The 17,191-nt window shown below is 38.2% G+C and overlaps 1 protein-coding gene across 2 annotated transcripts in view; it reads left to right on the top strand.

Moving 5' to 3' along the window:
• KDM5A (lysine demethylase 5A) overlaps window positions 1-17,191 on the top strand; it is a 97,585-nt gene that overhangs the window by 20,671 nt on the left and 59,723 nt on the right. For both annotated transcript variants that reach the window (XM_015061466.3, XM_053225671.1), the window contains exons 6-10: window positions 4,581-4,686; window positions 5,819-5,910; window positions 6,497-6,655; window positions 8,838-8,957; window positions 9,654-9,812. In XM_015061466.3, the coding sequence (XP_014916952.2) occupies window positions 4,581-4,686; window positions 5,819-5,910; window positions 6,497-6,655; window positions 8,838-8,957; window positions 9,654-9,812 (636 nt within the window). The remainder of the gene's footprint in view (window positions 1-4,580; window positions 4,687-5,818; window positions 5,911-6,496; window positions 6,656-8,837; window positions 8,958-9,653; window positions 9,813-17,191) is intronic.

A 17,191-nucleotide genomic window follows, 5' to 3' on the forward strand; every position in this document is an offset into this window, starting at 1 on the left:
AAATAAACATTAAAAAAGAAAAGAATTTCTTCAACTCTCAATTTATCCCTAATTACTGTATTGCCAAGTCTGCCTCATTCCTAGTCTTCAGTTTCAGAAAGAAAATAAAGGCTTTCTGGTAGAACTCCTTCAACTTCTTGCCCCATACACAGAATTGTTAGTATTCATTCTTAATTTCTGCCAATCTCAGTGGGCAAAGGGTACCTTTGTTTCTAAGGATAATCCTTCCACATCCATCCTTTCTGGCTTCTTTAGTGATTTCAATATTACCAGGTGAAATCTTTCTCTCCTACCTTCTCTGTCTGCTTGGATCTTCTTTTACCCCCAGTGTAAACATGTTTATGTATCATCTTAAAACAAAAACTCTCTTCCTAGATAGTGCCTTACTCCTTGCCTCTCTAAATGAACTTCATTTTTTTTATATTAAAAAAAATTTTTTTTAATATTTATTTCTGAGAGACAGAGCGCATGTAGGGGAGGGGCAGAGAGAGAGAGGGAGAGAATCTGAAGCAGGCTCCAGGCTCTGAGATGTCAGCACAGAGCCCGACATGGGGCTTAAATTCATAAACCGCAAGATTATGACCTGAGCTGAAGTCGGATGCCCAACTGACAGCCACCCATGTGCCCCTCTAAATGAAGTTTCTTGAAAAATAGTCTGTGTTGTCTTGTTTCCTCAGTATCTGCGTAGCTTTTTTACTTTTTTATTTTTTTATTTTTGAGAGAGAAGGAGCATAAGTGGGTTGGGGGGGGTGCAGAGAAAGAGGAGACACAGAATGCAACGCAGGTTCCAGGCTCTGAGCTGTCAGCACAGAGCCCAGTGAGGGGCTGGAACTCAGACTGCGAGATCATGACCTGAGCCAAAGTTAGACATTCAGCATTCAGCCGACTGAGCCACCCAGGCGCCTCTTTGCTTAGCTTTCATACTCTGTAATCTGACATTGAGTAAAATCATTTTATTGAAACTGCACTACCTAAGTTACCACTGAGTTAATAATTGTCGGAAGCTGAGTACATTTTTTTTTAAATTTCTTATCTTACTTCATCTCTGGTCACATATACATTTAATATGGTTGTTGACTCCTCTCCTTGAAATTCAGTTATCTTGATTTTTCTTTGGCTTTCATGATGCCTCTTTCCTGGTTATTGTCTTCACTCTCTGACCTTTCCTTAGTCATCTTTGTTCTCTTTTCTCATTGCCTTTTACTTGGTGTTTTTAGTCGTTTCCTATCTTTACTCTCCCTAGTTGTGTATCTACCCTGTGATTTCAGTTACTACCTATACACTCAAGAATCCTAAACATGTCTTTAAAAAAATTTTTTTTAATGTTAATTTATGTACTTCATTATTTATTTATTTTTTAATGTTTACTTTTAAAAAAAATTTTTTTAACATTTATTTATTTTTGAGACAGAGAGCATGAACACGGGAGGGTCAGAGAAAGAGGGAGACACAGAATCTGAAACAGGCTCCAGGCTCTGAGCTGTCAGTACAGAGCCCGACGCGGGGCTTGAACCCATGGACCGCGAGATCATGACCTGAGCCGAAGTCGGATGCTTAACCGACTGAGCCACCCAGGCGCCCCAATGTTTACTTTTTTTTGAGAGAGAGAGAGAGAGAGAGAAAGAGCACAAGCGAGTCAGGGACAGAGAAAGAGGGAGACATAGAATCTGAAGCAGGCCTCAGGCTCTGAGCTGTCAGCACAGAGCCTGGTGCGGGGTTCGAACTCACAGACCGCGAGATCATGACCTGAGCCAAAGTCGGATACTTAACCGACTGAGCCACCCAGGTGCCCCTATTATTTATTTATTTTTAACTTTACATCCAAGTTAGCGTATAGTGCAATAATGATTTCAGGAGTAGAGTCTGGTGATTCACCCCCTACATATAACACCTAGTGCTTATCCCAACAAGTGTCCTCCTTAATGCCCCTTACCCATTTAGCCCATGCCCCCACCCACAACCCCTCCAGCAACCCTGAGTTTGTTCTCTCTCTTTAAGGGTTTCTTATGTTTTGTTCCCCTTCCTGTTTTTATATTATTTTTGCTTCCCTTCCCTTATGTTCATCTGTTTTATATCTTAAATTCTTTTTTTAATGTTTTTTAAATAATTTTTTTAAATGTTTATTTTTCACAGAGAGAAAGAGAGACAGAGAGAGAGAGAGAGAGAGAGAGAGAGACAGAGTATGAATGGGGGAGGGGTAGAGAGAGAGAGAGAGAGGCAGACACAGAATCTGATGCAGGCTCCAGGCTCTGAGCTGTTAGCACAGAGCTCAACGTGGGGCTTGAACTCATGAACCTTGAGATCATGACCTGAGCTGAAGTTGGACACTTCACTGACTGAGTCACCCAGGTGCCCTGTTGTATTTTAAATTCTCAATATTTATTTAATTTTATTTTATTCTATTTCATTTTATTTTTTAAAATTTTTTCTTAAGTTTATTTTGAGAGAGAGAGTGAGCGGGGAAAGGGCAGATAGGGAGAGAGAGAGAGAGAGACAATCCCAAGCAGGCTCCACATTGTCAGCACAGAGCCTGCTGTGGGGCTTGAACGCATGAACTGTGAAATCTCTACCTGAGCTGAAATCAAGAGTTGGATGCTTAACTGACTGAGACATCCAGGCGCCCCAAGACTCCTAAATATGTTTTGACACCATGGTTATTTATTTTTGAGAGGGAGAGAGAGACAGAACGCAAGAAGGGGAAGGACAGAGAGAGAGGGAGATGGAGAATCTGAAGCAGGCTCCAGGCTCTGAGCTGTTAGCACTGAGCCCAGAGTGGGGCTTGAACCCATCAACCACGAGATCATGACCTGAGCCGAAGTCAGAAGCTTAACTGATTGAGCCACCCAGGCGCCTAACTCTCCTAAATATGTCTTGTCACCATGTTTCTTTTCTGTTTACCTGGGATGTGTGTGTGTGTAGAATATACGTATACACGTGTACTTCTTGGTGGCCACGGCAGGTATGCTGAATTCAGTACACCTCAAACATTATTACCTTTTCTAAATCCATTTTTCATTTGTTATTTTCTAGCTCAGTGTCTTTGACAAGCCTTCCATCAGTCTCTTAAACAAGAAACAAGTTATGAAAGATATCCCACTCCCCCTTCTTCTATCACATCACTTGCTTTTCTCTGCTAGAGTTGTTTTTCATCTGCAGCCTCATTAGTGAGCTTTTTGAAAGCTCGTTTATACATTCAAGGTTTTACACTGAAGATAAATTACCTTTAATTACATTCAAAACTTTTTTTTTAAGGGAATAAGCTGTTGGGCTGTATCTGTATAAATGTGCTTTTTATTTTCTGGAGGTACAATGAAAGTTTATACTTGTATCTCACTGCATCATATCTGATTGCAGAAATTAAAGCATAATTTACAAGAAAAAAATAGAAAACAGTTTGTGAAGGGTTATCAAATCCTTAGCATATTTATACTTTAGAATGAAGCCCATAATGCCAATATGTCTCATTATTAGTGACATTAAGTTTGAGCCAATTTCTCCATTATACTTAAATTAGTATAATCAAATCAAAGTTTATGTGTATTAAAATGCCATTTTGGTTGGTTTGGCTCTTATATGATCGTAGGTAGTTTGGTTCTTATATGATCATAAGGTAGTCTGTATTTTGTCCTGGTTTATTTTTATTCTTACTGACTATATTTTTAGTAAATTTTGGTTATTTATTTAGTGTACATTCAGAGCGTATGGGCCATCTGAATTCATGATGTAACACTTGTGTCTACCAGGATGCTCTCGTCTTCAAGTACTAGAATGCCAAATGACATCAGTTTAAACATTAACAACACAGTTTTCACATAAGGACACGTTTTTCACATAAGATTTACAGGTATAGGTAGTTCTAGGATTGATGCAGCAACTGCACATTGCCATGAAGGGCCAGGCTCTTTCCATCTTTCTGCCTTGCTTTTTTCAGTGTGTGGGTAATATATTTCTTCCTAATTGCATTGTGGTTGCTGCATAGTCCAGCACCATACTTTCACCAGGTGAATCTCCTAGCAGTATGGAAGGAAGTTGGGACAAAAGGCTTACTCTTCGAGAAGGTTTTTCTCATTAGAAGATGAACATCTTCCCAAGAGACTTCCAGTAGACATTCTTTGTGTCTCATTGGCTAGACCAGGGTAACATTTCTACCTCTGGCTAGGTCATCACTAATAATGAGAAATGGCATGACTGGCTTAGGATAATCATTCATCTCATGGACTAGGCATACTGCCTTCTGTTCAAAGAAGGATGTCCATTAGCAAGTTAGAAGTGAGGATCTCTGTTGAGTTATTACCAGTATTATATTGGTTATTACCAGTATTATTTGTCTCTGGACAGAACTTAATTGACAACTGTGCTTTTCTTAGAGATAGGTTTTCTTTTGTTGAAAGGAAGCTGGGTGTTGCATAGTGCTTGGATGACTGTTCAACTGTTGTAATGAGGCAGTGAGTGGATTTAGAGAGAAGAAATCAGTTAATTTTTTTCTCATTTTGAAGAGGATCTTGAAATTTTTCTTGTTTAGGAAAATAAATATATGAATCAGAATAATTAGATAATACGAGTTTTGTTTATTGTTTTAGTCAGAATCTGGAGAGGTGAATAGAAACACGGAACTGAAGAAACTTCGAATTTTTGGGGCTGGCCCTAAGGTTGTGGGCCTAACAATGGGAGCAAAAGATAAAGAAGGTAAAATCTGTTATTTGGTCATGAAAAGAAATAAGGTAATAAAAATAATATTTGAATTGCGGTCTGCCTTGGGATTTTCTTGAGTGTAAACTTGCAGTATGGTTTTAGATCACCCTTTATGGTAGATAATCTTGAATTTAAGGCTTGAGGAACCATATTTTATTGAATTTTTATATTTGAAAGAGATAAATTTTCATTTTTATGTCTGATATGTGACAGAAATTTATAGTTTCTGAATGCTTTAGTTTATGAGAGAGTGGTGAAATAAATAGTTCTTACTTGGTGATCTAAAGCTTTTAAATTCAGAGACAGGGTTCCGTGACCTTTACTATTGACATGTACTGCGGGGAGTTCATGACTTACATTCTAATTCCAATTTTGTTGTTTTTCCATAATTATCTTGATACATTATGACACTTCATTTAAAAAAAACTGTGAAGAAAGCCTAGTTACTCTCAGCTTAGTATGTTTGAAACTTCTTGTGAGTAAAATTTCTAATGTAAAGGTCAAGTTTTGCTGTTCTATGTACATGTCAGTTTGAAAACTCAGTTTAACAAAGGTTGTGTTGGATTTGTTTTTAGTATATATGAATTTAATGAAGTGCTATCATCACAAGTCACATTAGTTATTATCCATTTCATGATATAAATCACAATTCAGATTGTGGACGAGAACTCTGGAGGATCAGATGATATTGTCCCATCACTCTAAAAACATTCAGTGTGATAGAACTTACCAAATACATTATGATATTTATTATCACCCTTTTAAGAATTAAGCACTTAATTGTCTTTTTCATTCTTGTACTTAATGCATTGGCTGGCAGTGATCTGAAAACTAGTCTCAAGTTAGTCCCTGATAAGTACTACATACAGGCAGTATAGAATTAGTAGTTAAGCTCTCTAGAGCTTGATTGCCTGGAATGGATTCCCAAATCTGCCTCTGACTGGCTTTATGATTTTGGGCAAGTTACTTCTCTATACTTTAGATTCTTTATCTTCAATGGGGATAGTAGCATATCTACCTCATAGTGTTGTGAGTTTTAATTTAAATAATTTTAAGTAGTGTCTGGTCCAGAGTAAGCTCTCAACATTAGTTTTTACTATTATTATATAACTATTTTTATTTCAAGATGAGGTCTCCCGAAGACGAAAAGTTACCAACAGGTCAGACGCATTTAACATGCAAATGAGACAACGGAAAGGAACTCTCTCTGTTAACTTTGTAAGTGTTCTGAGATGTGTCAGGAGGGAAAGGATTTATTTTTAGTTTTGCACTTTTTTATCTCGTTATGTATTAGTATGCCATTTGGTTAGTTCATTTGGTTAGAAGACTAGATGGTAAATTTAAAGTTGCAGCTTTCGTTTATGTAATGTTAACCTTGCTTTGTCCATTTACATTGACTCTTCCCCTAAGTTATACTCACGTATACCTTGTGAATGAGAGAATAAGAATCTAAATTCTTGAGCTGTATTGTGGACAGTGCTCAGTATTCATTCTCTACAAAGAGTGTTTGTGTATAGGAAGGATGACATGGTGTATTTTATTTATAGAAATTGACTTTCAAGTGGTCTAGAAAGTCTTTCTTTATTCTGATACCTTGATATGCTTTTATTAAGTAGAAGTGCTGAGGAAATTGAGGAGATTTTATGAAAACCTGTTTAAATACAGTCATTTAAAAAATATTCAGGATTTAAGTTATGTGTACTTTTTAGTATACATTATTTTGTTTCAATTAAGGAATTCCTGGTAAAAATTCAGTATTACTTATTGTAGAAAATAGACTTTTATTTTGTTTGTTTTCTAACAGGTTGATCTCTATGTTTGTATGTTTTGTGGTCGGGGAAATAATGAAGATAAATTGCTTTTGTGTGATGGATGTGATGACAGCTATCATACATTTTGTTTAATTCCCCCACTACCTGATGTGCCCAAAGGAGACTGGAGGTGTCCTAAATGTGTTGCTGAGGTACAAGCCTAAACTTTATAGATTCTTTTTTAATTAATAACAATAATATACACATACACACATACAGTAAATCCAGTTTCCAAAAGTGCTTGCTTTGTTCTTCAATGTTTAAAATCTCTAAGATTTTTTTTTTTTTTTGAGAGAGAGAGAGAGAGAGAGAGGGCACAGGTAAGCAAGAGGCAGAAAGAGAGGGAGAGAGAGAGAGAGAAAGAGAGAGGTGGAGCTCATCCAGGGTTCATGTTTTACCTGAAACAGGGCTTGTGCTTACCCGAATCGGCAGAGCACTAGCTCTCCTGAAGCAGGGCTCGAGCTCACCCAGTATGAGACTCGAACTCGTAAGCTGTGAGGTCATGACCTAAGCTGAAGTCAGATGCTTAACAACTGAGCCACCCAGGTGCCCTAAAATATCTAGGATTTTTTAAGAGCAATATTGAATGAAAATGTAACAGTTGTATTACGGCAGTTTGCCTTTCAAAAACTCTTTCTGACTATCGGTTAGATAATTCTGTTTATTGCTGTAGGTGAATGATACTCTTGCTCAGAACGTTCATATTCCTGGAAACCTGGCTGGCTCAGTCGGAAGAGCATGTAACTCTTTCTTTAAATGTTTTATTTTTTTTAATTAATTAATTTTTTTTTTAGTGTTTATTTACTTTTAAGAGAGAGAGAGAGAGATGCAGAGCATGAGCGGGGGAGGGGCAGAGAGAGACAGACACAGAATCCCAAGCAGGCTCCAGGCTCTGAGCTGTCAGCACAGATCCTGATGCGGGGCTCGAACTCACGGACTGTGACATCATGACCTGAGCTGAAATCAGATGCTTAACTGACTGAGCCACCCAGGTGCCCCTAAATTTTTTAAATTAAAAAAAAATTTTTTTAATGTTTATTTTAGAGACAGAGAAACAGAGCACAAGTGGGGTTGGGCAGAGAGAGAGGGGGACAGAATCTGAAACAGGCTCCAGGCTCTGTGCTGACAGCTCCGATGCGGGGCTCGAACTCACAAACTGCGAGGTCATGACCTGAGTCAAAGTCGGACACTCAGCTGACTGAGACACCCAGGCACCCCTAAATGTTTTATTTTTGAGAGAGAGAGAGAGAGAGAAAGCGCAGGGGAGTGACAGAGAGAGGGTGAACAGAGGATCCAAAGCAGGCTCTGTGCTGACAGCAGCGAGCCCAGTGCGGGGCTCGAACTTACAACCGTGAGATCATGACCTGACCCAAAGTCAGACATTCAACTGACTGAGCCACCCAGCCAGGCTCCCTGTAGCATGTAATTCTTGATCTTGGGGTCATGGGTTCGAGACCCGTGTTGGGTGTAGAGATCACTTAAATAAATGAACTTCAAAAAAAAAAAAAAACCAAAGTAGAAATCAGACATAAAGCTCTAGAACTTAGGATTTATGCCTCCAGTTCTCATGTTAACAGATAATGGCTAGTATCTATTAGCTTATTTAAATTTTTACTTGATTATTCTAAATTATTCTTATTCAAAGATTACATTGACATTATTGTCCTGAAATACCTAATCCGTTTGCTTAACAGAATGTTGTGGTAGGATATGGAAAGGAAGGAGTTGGCTGGGTTGTATCTAGGTGTATTCAGAGCTTTGAATTATTTGTTATTCTCATGGTTAGATGATTCCAAAGCAGCTATACTCTGAGAATTTGTGTTAAGATACTGGTTAGGGTGATTGGTGGTGTGAAACAACCATTCCTATAGCTAGATATTCTAGCAGTCAAGTGGATATCCCTTTATCCATTATCTTTCCTTTGTCTGTGAACATTTATTTTCTCCATTGCTAAATCCACTGGTAAACTGAGAATGAGTAGCATCCCTGGGCTTGATTGCATGTCAGTAGTCCTCCAGGTGTTTGTCTTGGTGCTGAGCTTAACCGACTGAGCCACCCAGGCGCCCCTCTCACCTTGTCTTGGTGCCGAGCTTAATGCCAACTCCAGAGTCTGAAACTGTCTCATTGCCACCTTCCTACTGGAAGGCTGTGAAAATGCAGTTAAGGTTTTAGAACTTTATTTACTGATTTCATATTGCAAGTAATTAATACTTGTTTTGCTAAGGTTGATTGGATTTGCTTCCCCTAGGGAAATGATCAAAGAAGGTAATGCCTGAGAGCCTTAATATTTTGTTCATCTTCAGCGAGTTAATCTTAGGTATTTCTTCTTCCTAGGAATGCAATAAACCTCGAGAGGCCTTTGGATTTGAACAAGCTGTACGAGAGTATACACTTCAGAGCTTTGGAGAGATGGCAGATAATTTTAAGTCTGATTATTTCAATATGCCAGTTCATGTGAGTATCTTTCTTTTAGGTCGGTTTGGGGAAGTCTGAAGATTTATCTGTGTCCAAAGCTTTTGGTTTGCTTTTTACTTTCATCATTTTGTGGAAAATCGGGACAGCATGAGAAAGATGATAGAATATTAAATCTAAAGATCAGGGGCCTGGCATCTGTTTCTATTTTTTTCATTTGCTAATGTGGCAGTGTGTACTCTCCTGTTGAGAAATCTGCTTTGATCTTGGAATTGTTTATTAGCCTTCTGTAGGAAATCTTTTATAGAAAACCATGAAGTATGTGGCAGTTGCTCCTTTTGTTGTTACTTGTAATATGAAGTTTGTTCTTCTCCTAGGGGATCTTGGGCTTTTTAATATCCTTATCCAAAAAATTTGCCAAAGCTATTAAAATTCAGCCTTGATTTTTCCATTTCCTTTTTTCTTTCTTGATGTCCTGGGTCATTTTTATATTTCTTAGTTGGAAAACAGTTTACAGAAAAAGGCAGTTCAAGTTTATTATGTTTTTCTGAACATTTAGGTTGCCTTTAGCATTTCGCTATCCTCATTGGAAAAAGCCAAGAACCTGGTCTTTTCAGCTCTGGAAATAAGACTTTTCATTTTATCATGGGTTTGTGTTCACTTGATCTGCATTTTATGTTTTAGAAGGTTATGGTTATAGTGAGTTAGTAATCTGTAGTCTTTGTTTTCCCTGCATAGATGGTTCCTACAGAACTAGTAGAAAAGGAATTCTGGCGGCTGGTGAGCAGCATTGAAGAAGATGTTATTGTAGAGTATGGAGCTGATATCTCCTCAAAAGACTTTGGAAGTGGATTTCCTGTGAAGGATGGTCGGAGAAAGATGCTGCCAGAAGAAGAGGTGCAGAGCAGATAGTAGTAATTCAAACTTAGCCCAAGCTGATTTAGCCTTTGCATAGTAGTAGAAAACTGCCTTTCTCTAATTTTAAGGGATTACATTCATTTAAAATATTCAATCTGTAGGATTTGGACATTATATATTATCTTCAGTTTTAAAAACAATACATCCAGGGGCACCTGGGTGGCTCATTCAGTTAAGTGTCCGACTTCCGGCTCAGGTCATGGTCTCACAGTCCGTGACGGGCTCTGTGCTGACGACTCAGAGCCTGGAGCCTGCTTCGGATTCTCTGTCTCTCACTCTCTCTCTGCCCCTCCCCTGCTCATGCTGTGTCTTTCTCTCTCAAAAAATAAGTAAACATTAAAAAAAAATTAAAAACAATACATTCAGAGTACCCTTAAAAATTTAACTTTGCATTAAAAAACCTTTTTTTTTTTTTTAATGTTTATTTTTGAGAGAGAGAAAGACGGTGAGTGAGGGAGTAGAGACAGGGAGACACAGAATCTGAAGCAGGCTTCAGACTCTGAGCTGTTAACACAGACCCCGACGCAGGGCTTGAACTCACGAACTGTGAGATCATGACCTGAGCTGAAGTTGGAACACTTAACCGACTCAGCCACCCAGGCACCCCTTAACTTTGCATTTTATTATTACTATTATTATTTTTTCTCCCCACTCTCCCATTAACTTTGCATTTTAAAACCATTTTAGTTTATTTTTATTTTTATTAAAATCTTTTTTTAACATTTGTGCATTTTTGAGAAACAGAGCACAGCGGGGGTGGAGCAGAGAGAGAGGGAGACACAGAATCTGAAGCAGACTCTAGGCTCTGAGCTGTTAGCACAGCTCAGACCCACACACTGTGAGATCATGGCAGCCAAAGTCAGACGGATGCTTAACTGACTGAGCTACCCAGGCGCCCCAAAACCATTTTAATTAGTTTAATTTTTTTTTTTATGTTTATTTATTCTTGAGAGAGAGACAGAGCATGAGTGGGGGAGGGGCAAAGAGAGAGAGAGAGGAAGACACAGAATCTGAAGCAGGCTCCAGGCTCTGAGCTGTCAGCACAGAGCCCAATGTGGGGCTTGAACCCACCAACTGTGAGATCATGACCTAAGCTGAAGTTGGACACCCAACCGACTGAGCCACCCAGGTGCCCCAACCATTTTAATTAGTTTAAAACTTTGATTCCAGTTAAAAAAATTTTGCCTCTTTGTGTTTGAAGTGATTTAAGATTTTTTTAAAAAGAGTTACATTTCTTGATAGGTTCAAAATTAAGTTTCCTTTAACACCTGAGCAGGTAGGTTTTCAAATAATGCATTTAAACTGTAATATATATTGAAGTTCTGTCAAATAGGAGATGACCCTTATGTATAAAGCTGAATTAAGATGATCATTCACTTCTTTTTCTCATTATTTTGGTCCTTTTCACTTTTCCTTTCCTTCTATATTGGCAGTGATTAAGAATTTTATTTCCTATGAAAAGAGTTACACATGGTTAAAAAAAAAGTTACATAGTGCAGAAAGATATATAAAAGAATATCCTGGGGCGCCTGGGTGGCTCAGTCGGTTGTGTCCGACTTCAGCTCAGATCATGCTTCTTGAAGTTTGTGGGTTCAAGCCCCATGTCAAGCTCTGTGCTGACAGTTCAGCCTGGAGCCTGCTTGGGATTCTGTGTCTCCCCCTCTCTCTGCCCCTCCCATGCTCATGCTCTGTCTCTTGATAATAAATAGAGATTAAAAAAAAATAAAAAATAAAAAAGAATAACTATCCCAGTTCTCTTAAGGTTAGTATTTGCAAGGTATATCTTTTAACATTCTTTTACTTTGAATTTGTTTGTATCTCAGAATCTAAAGTGTGTTTTTTGTAGGAGGATATGATTGGATCTTGCCTTCTTAAAACAAAAAATGCTTATTTTTATTTATTTTTGAGAGCGTTGTACATGTGCGTGCATGCCAACAGGGGAGGGGCAGAGAGAGGGAGGGAGAGAGTCCCAAGCAGGCTCCGTGCTCTTAGCATAAAGCCCAAGAGGGGGTTTGAACTGTGAGGTCACGACCTGAGCCAAATCAAGAGTCGGCCACTTAACCAACTGAGCCACCCAGGTGCCCCAGGATCTTGCTTTTTTAAAAAACCTAGTCTGAGGGTTGCCTTTTGATTGGAGTATTTAGTGTATTTACACTTAATATAATTACTGACACGGTTGATTCATGTCTGTTCATTTTGTGATTTTGTGTCTTGTTTTTTTTGTTCCTCTGTCTCTGTGGCCTTTTTTTGGTGTTAAACAGATATTTTTCATAATACCATTTTAATTCCTCTAGATTTTTTTGTTTTGCATATATGCTTTTTAGTTATTTAGTGGTTCTAGGAATTATAATATGCATCTTATTTATTTATAAAAGTTTATTTTTGAGAGAGAGAGAGAGAGAGAGGGAGGGAGTACACGTGTGTGCATGGGAAGGGCAGAAAGAGAGGGAGAGAGAATCCCGAGCAAGGTCCACGCTGAGTGCATAGCCTGACTCGGGGCTCGATTTCATGAACTGTGAGGTCATGACTTGAGCCAAGATGAAGAGTCAGGAGCTTAATTGACTGAGCCACCCAGGTGCCCCTTTTGCCCCTTTTTAACTTTTTAAATGGTCTTTACACAGCCTACTTTATGTTAATATTGACTTAATTCTGGTGAATATAGCAACTTTTTTCTTCATTTCCCACTGTATTGTTATACATTATGTCTACGTATTGTATAAACACGACAACACAGCAATATAATTATTACTTTAAACCATCTTTTTTAAAAAGTTAAGAGAAGGTAAAAAATACACATATACTCTTTTACCTATTTACTCAAAATTCACCATTTCTGATGCTCTTCATTTATTCCTGTGGGATCCAACTTACTTTTTCAGGTCATTTTCTTTCAGGCTGGAAGACTGCTTTTATTTGTAGTATGGGTCTGCTAAGGAATGAATTTTTTCAGTCTTTGCTTATCTGGGAATGTTTTTATTCAGGCTTTTAGTCTTTCAGTTGTAAATGCTTCTCAGTTTTTTGTCTTGTTCTGTTGTTTGCCTTTAGTTGATTTATAGTGCCTTAGAAATGGCTGTTTTGATAATTTTGTCCAGATTTATCTTTGTTTTTTGTGGAGGGGAATTGCCCAGCCTCTCCTTATTACCACTGCTGGAAATTCTTTACAATTAAAAGTCTCCCTCCTACCCAGATCACCAATGTAACAGAGGAAGACACTATTTCATCTTCTAGCTGTTCTTCAGATATAGTGATCTATGCAAGCATTTTATTTATTTATTTATTTATTTATTTATTTATTTATTATTTATTATTTATTTTTAAAGTTTATTTTTGACAGAGAGAGAGAGACAGAGCATGAGTCGGGGAGGGGCAGAGGGGGCAGAGAGAGGGAAACAGAATCCGAAGCAGGCTTCAGGCTCTGAGCTGTCAGCACAGAGCCTGATGCAGGGCTCGAACTCACGAACCAAACCGCGAGATCATGACCTGAGCCGAAGTCGGACGCTCAACTGACTGAGCCACCCAGGCACCCCTCTATGCAAGCATTTATATATCACACATGCAGAATTGTATATTCTTTTTAAAAATAAATGGAGTATACTACTTACGTGGTCTTACCCTTTTTGTTTTTTGTTTTTGAGTCCCTTCAGGCCCTGTTCAGTCCATCCTAATTCCTTATAGCATTACTTACCCAGTTTATTCATGGTACCATCTCATTGGATATTATGCCAACCAGTATCTGAGCACTTAATGTGTGCTGAGTTAAGTTTTCATTTTGTTTCATTTCTTTATGATCAAAAGTTACATCTTTTGGCTTTCTTATTATTTTAGCCTTGTTATTATATTTTTCCTTCTGCATAGGTAGAGTACAGGTTGGAATAATCAGGTTAGGATAATATAGATTAGAGAATACACATTGGGTTTTACCAAGGGAGAAAGAGAATGATTACAATAGATGGAGAACATAGATAATATACAGATGGTTTGTTCAGTATTACTGAATTTAATCTGGTTTTTATAGGTATAAGGAAACACATCAGAGTTTCTTTATACCCTTCCTTTGCCAAGTGGTGGGCAATTACTGAATTATTGGGAAGATACTTTTTCTGCCTTTTTCTGAATTTTGTTTCTGTTCTGAATTTTTTTTATTAAAAAAACTTTTTTTTTAGTGTTTACTTATTTTTGACAGAGAAAGAGAGTGTGAGCAGGGGAGGGATAGAGAGAGAAAGAGACATAGGATCTGAAGCAGGCTCCAGGCTTCAAACTGTCAGCACGGAGCCTTATGCAGGGCTCAGACTCGTGAGCCGCGAGATCATGACCTTAGCCAAAGTTGGACACTCAACCGACTGAGCCACCCAGGCGCCCCTGTTCTGAATTTTTAAGTTGTTCTTAAACAGATATTTATATCTTCTGATCTTAAAAACAAGGTCACAGAGATTTTAAAGATTATTTTAAGTGTCAAACCTAAGCACCTAATATTAATAATACAAATATTAGTCTTTCTCCATGTTTGAGTTTTAAATGAATATTTATCTATTTCTGCTTTTGCTCTATTCACCTTCATGAATGTGGAGAAATGCTGGGCTGTAACCAACCATAGTATAAAGAGACAGGTGATACAACTTTTTTTCTAGACTGGATCATGGATTTGCTCTTTGTTTTCTAAGCAGTAATGTTTTTCACAGGATACTTTTGTTGTGTTTAAAGATAGAATGAGAGGACTTCTTTATTACAAAAGGATTTTAAGGACTAATTAGAGTTTGTGTAAAACCTTCAGACTTTTTATACTTAATATCAGTTATGGTAAAGTTACTGTACTAGAATAGCAGATAACTACCAACATTTCACTAGGCGTTGTACATTTGTGTTGAACTTCTGCATGAGATAGCTCTTGGTATCTGATAGCATATTTCTCTGGAGTCATAGTTTACTGGAGAAGTACTTCTGAAGTTAATATATTGTCTTATGAATACAATGTGCTCTACCAACAGGGCTTCTAAGGAATAAAAATAGGCACAGAACTTGAAACCTTGGGAACATTTTTTTCTTCTTGTCCTTGGCTCCATATTAAGTCATTGACTGAATCCTGTTCATTTTTCATTATTTTCTGTAGGACTGGCCTCTTTTCATACCCGCTACTACCATCTTTGTCTAGGTCCTGTCACATCATGTTGGGATGATTGTCATAATCTTAAATAATGACCACTTGTGTTTGGAGTCCCCAAGACCATCTCCAGGTTCAGTGATTTTCTGGGAGGACTCATGGCTATGATTACTATAGTGAAAGAATACAAAGCAAAATCAGCAAAGGGAAAAGATGCATGGCCCAAATCCAGAGAAAACCAGGTAGAAGCATCCAAGAGTCCTCCTAATGGAGTTACATAGAAGGCACTAGTATCAAATTGACAATGTGTAGGAAGTATTGCCTACCAGGGAAGCTCATTAGTGACCCAACTCAAGGTTTTTATTGGAGGCTGGTGACCTGGGCATCCTCTGCTTAACACATACTATAAAATCCCAAACTCCCAGAAGGAAAGCAAGTGTACATAAACTACATTGTATGGTCTAGGCATCATAAATCACTCTTTTTATTAGTGTAGGGAGCTGTTTGCCATGTAAGTTTCCACATACCAGCCAAGAGAACTTTAAGTAGGCTTTTTGAAGAATAGTAGTCTTAGGCCTGTTATGTTAACCAGATTTTCTGCTTACTGCTTGTCTCTGCAGTCATTTTAAATATATTGCTTTGGGGCGCCTGCGTGGCTCAGTCGGTTAAGCGTCCGATTTTGGCTCAGGTCATGATCTTGCGGTTCGTGAGTTCAAGCCCCGCGTCGGGCTCTGTGCTGACAGCTCAGAGCCTGGAGCCTGTTTCAGATTCTATGTCTCCCTCCCTCTCTCTCTCTGACCCTCCCCTGTTCATGCTCTGTCTCTCTGTTTCAAAAATAAATAAACGTTAAAAAAATTTAAATATATTGCTTTTACTTAACATGTTAAGGTTGAGAGGTCTTCTGGAGTTCATTATGCAGTTCTGTCTACTTTTGTTTATGTTTCAAACTTTCCGTAAACAAAAGTTTAAAAATATTTAAGATACTATGTTTATACTGTTTCACTTTTCAGATTCTGTTTTATTTCTTTTCTGAATATAGGATAAAACCCAAGCTTCTTAATTTAAGGTTAAAGGTCCATTCTTCTTTTCTAGTCTTATTTCCTGTGTTTCTGAGTATGACTAATTTCAGTCTTCCCCTTCACCAGCCAGGACACTATATATTCTGTTTTCTGTCATTCATTGTCACATCTTATCTATTTTTCTAAGCTTTACTCAGGTTCTTCTTTTCTATAAAGTTTTCCTGGGGTGCCTAGGTGGCTCAGTCGATTGAGCCTCTGACTTTGGCTCAGCTCATGACCTCGCGGTTCACGAGTTTGAGCCCTGCATGAGGCTCTGTGCTGACAGTTTGGTGCCTGGAGCCTGCTTCAGATTCTGTGTCTCCCTTTCTCTCTGCCCCTCCCCTGCTCACACTCTGTCTCTCTCTGTCTGTGTCTGTCTCAAAAATAAATAAACATATTAAAAAAAAAAGTTTTCTTAATGATGCAAACCCACACTAACTACTATTGTCCTCTGAAGAACTAAAGAATTTACTCTTTTATCTGTGTTTGGAGTTTCATGTGTATACTGTTGTCTTGAAACTTTTTGTATGTAGGTCTTACCTCTTCAACTAGATTGATTATGTTTTCACACAACCAGCTGACCAACCAACTAAAAAACATATTGAATAGTATTTTTTGAAAACCTTTTTTAAAAAGCATATTGAGGGTATGAATCGTATTTCATTACTATTTCTTTGTTTTTATTTTTTTTTTTAACGTTTATTTATTATTGAAAGACAGGGAGAGACAGAGCATGAGAATGGGAGGGGCAGAGAGGAGGAGACACAGAATCTGAAGCAGGCTCCAGGCTCCAAGCTATCAGCACAGAGCCTGACATGGGACTTGAACTCACAAACTGCGAGATTATGACCTGAGCCAAAGTTGGATGCTTAACCGACTGAGCCACCCAGGCGCCCCTATTTCTTTACTATTTCTTAATGGCATTCCTACTTATTTTTTTAATATTAAATATAATTTATTGTCAAGTTGGTTTCCATACAACACCCAGTGCTCATCCCAACAGGTGCCCTCCTCAATGCCCATCACCCCCTTTCCCATCTCTCCCACACCCCATCAACCTTCAGTTTGTTCGCAGTATTTAAGAGTCTCTTAGGTTTGCCTCCTTCCCTCTATGTACCTTTTTTTTCCCTCCCTTCCTCTCCCCCATGGTCTTCTGTTAAGTTTCTCAGGATCCACATATGAGTGAAAACATAATGGTATCT

The sequence above is a fragment of the Acinonyx jubatus genome, chromosome B4 (genome assembly GCF_027475565.1).
Source record: "Acinonyx jubatus isolate Ajub_Pintada_27869175 chromosome B4, VMU_Ajub_asm_v1.0, whole genome shotgun sequence".
NCBI lineage: Eukaryota > Metazoa > Chordata > Mammalia > Carnivora > Felidae > Acinonyx > Acinonyx jubatus.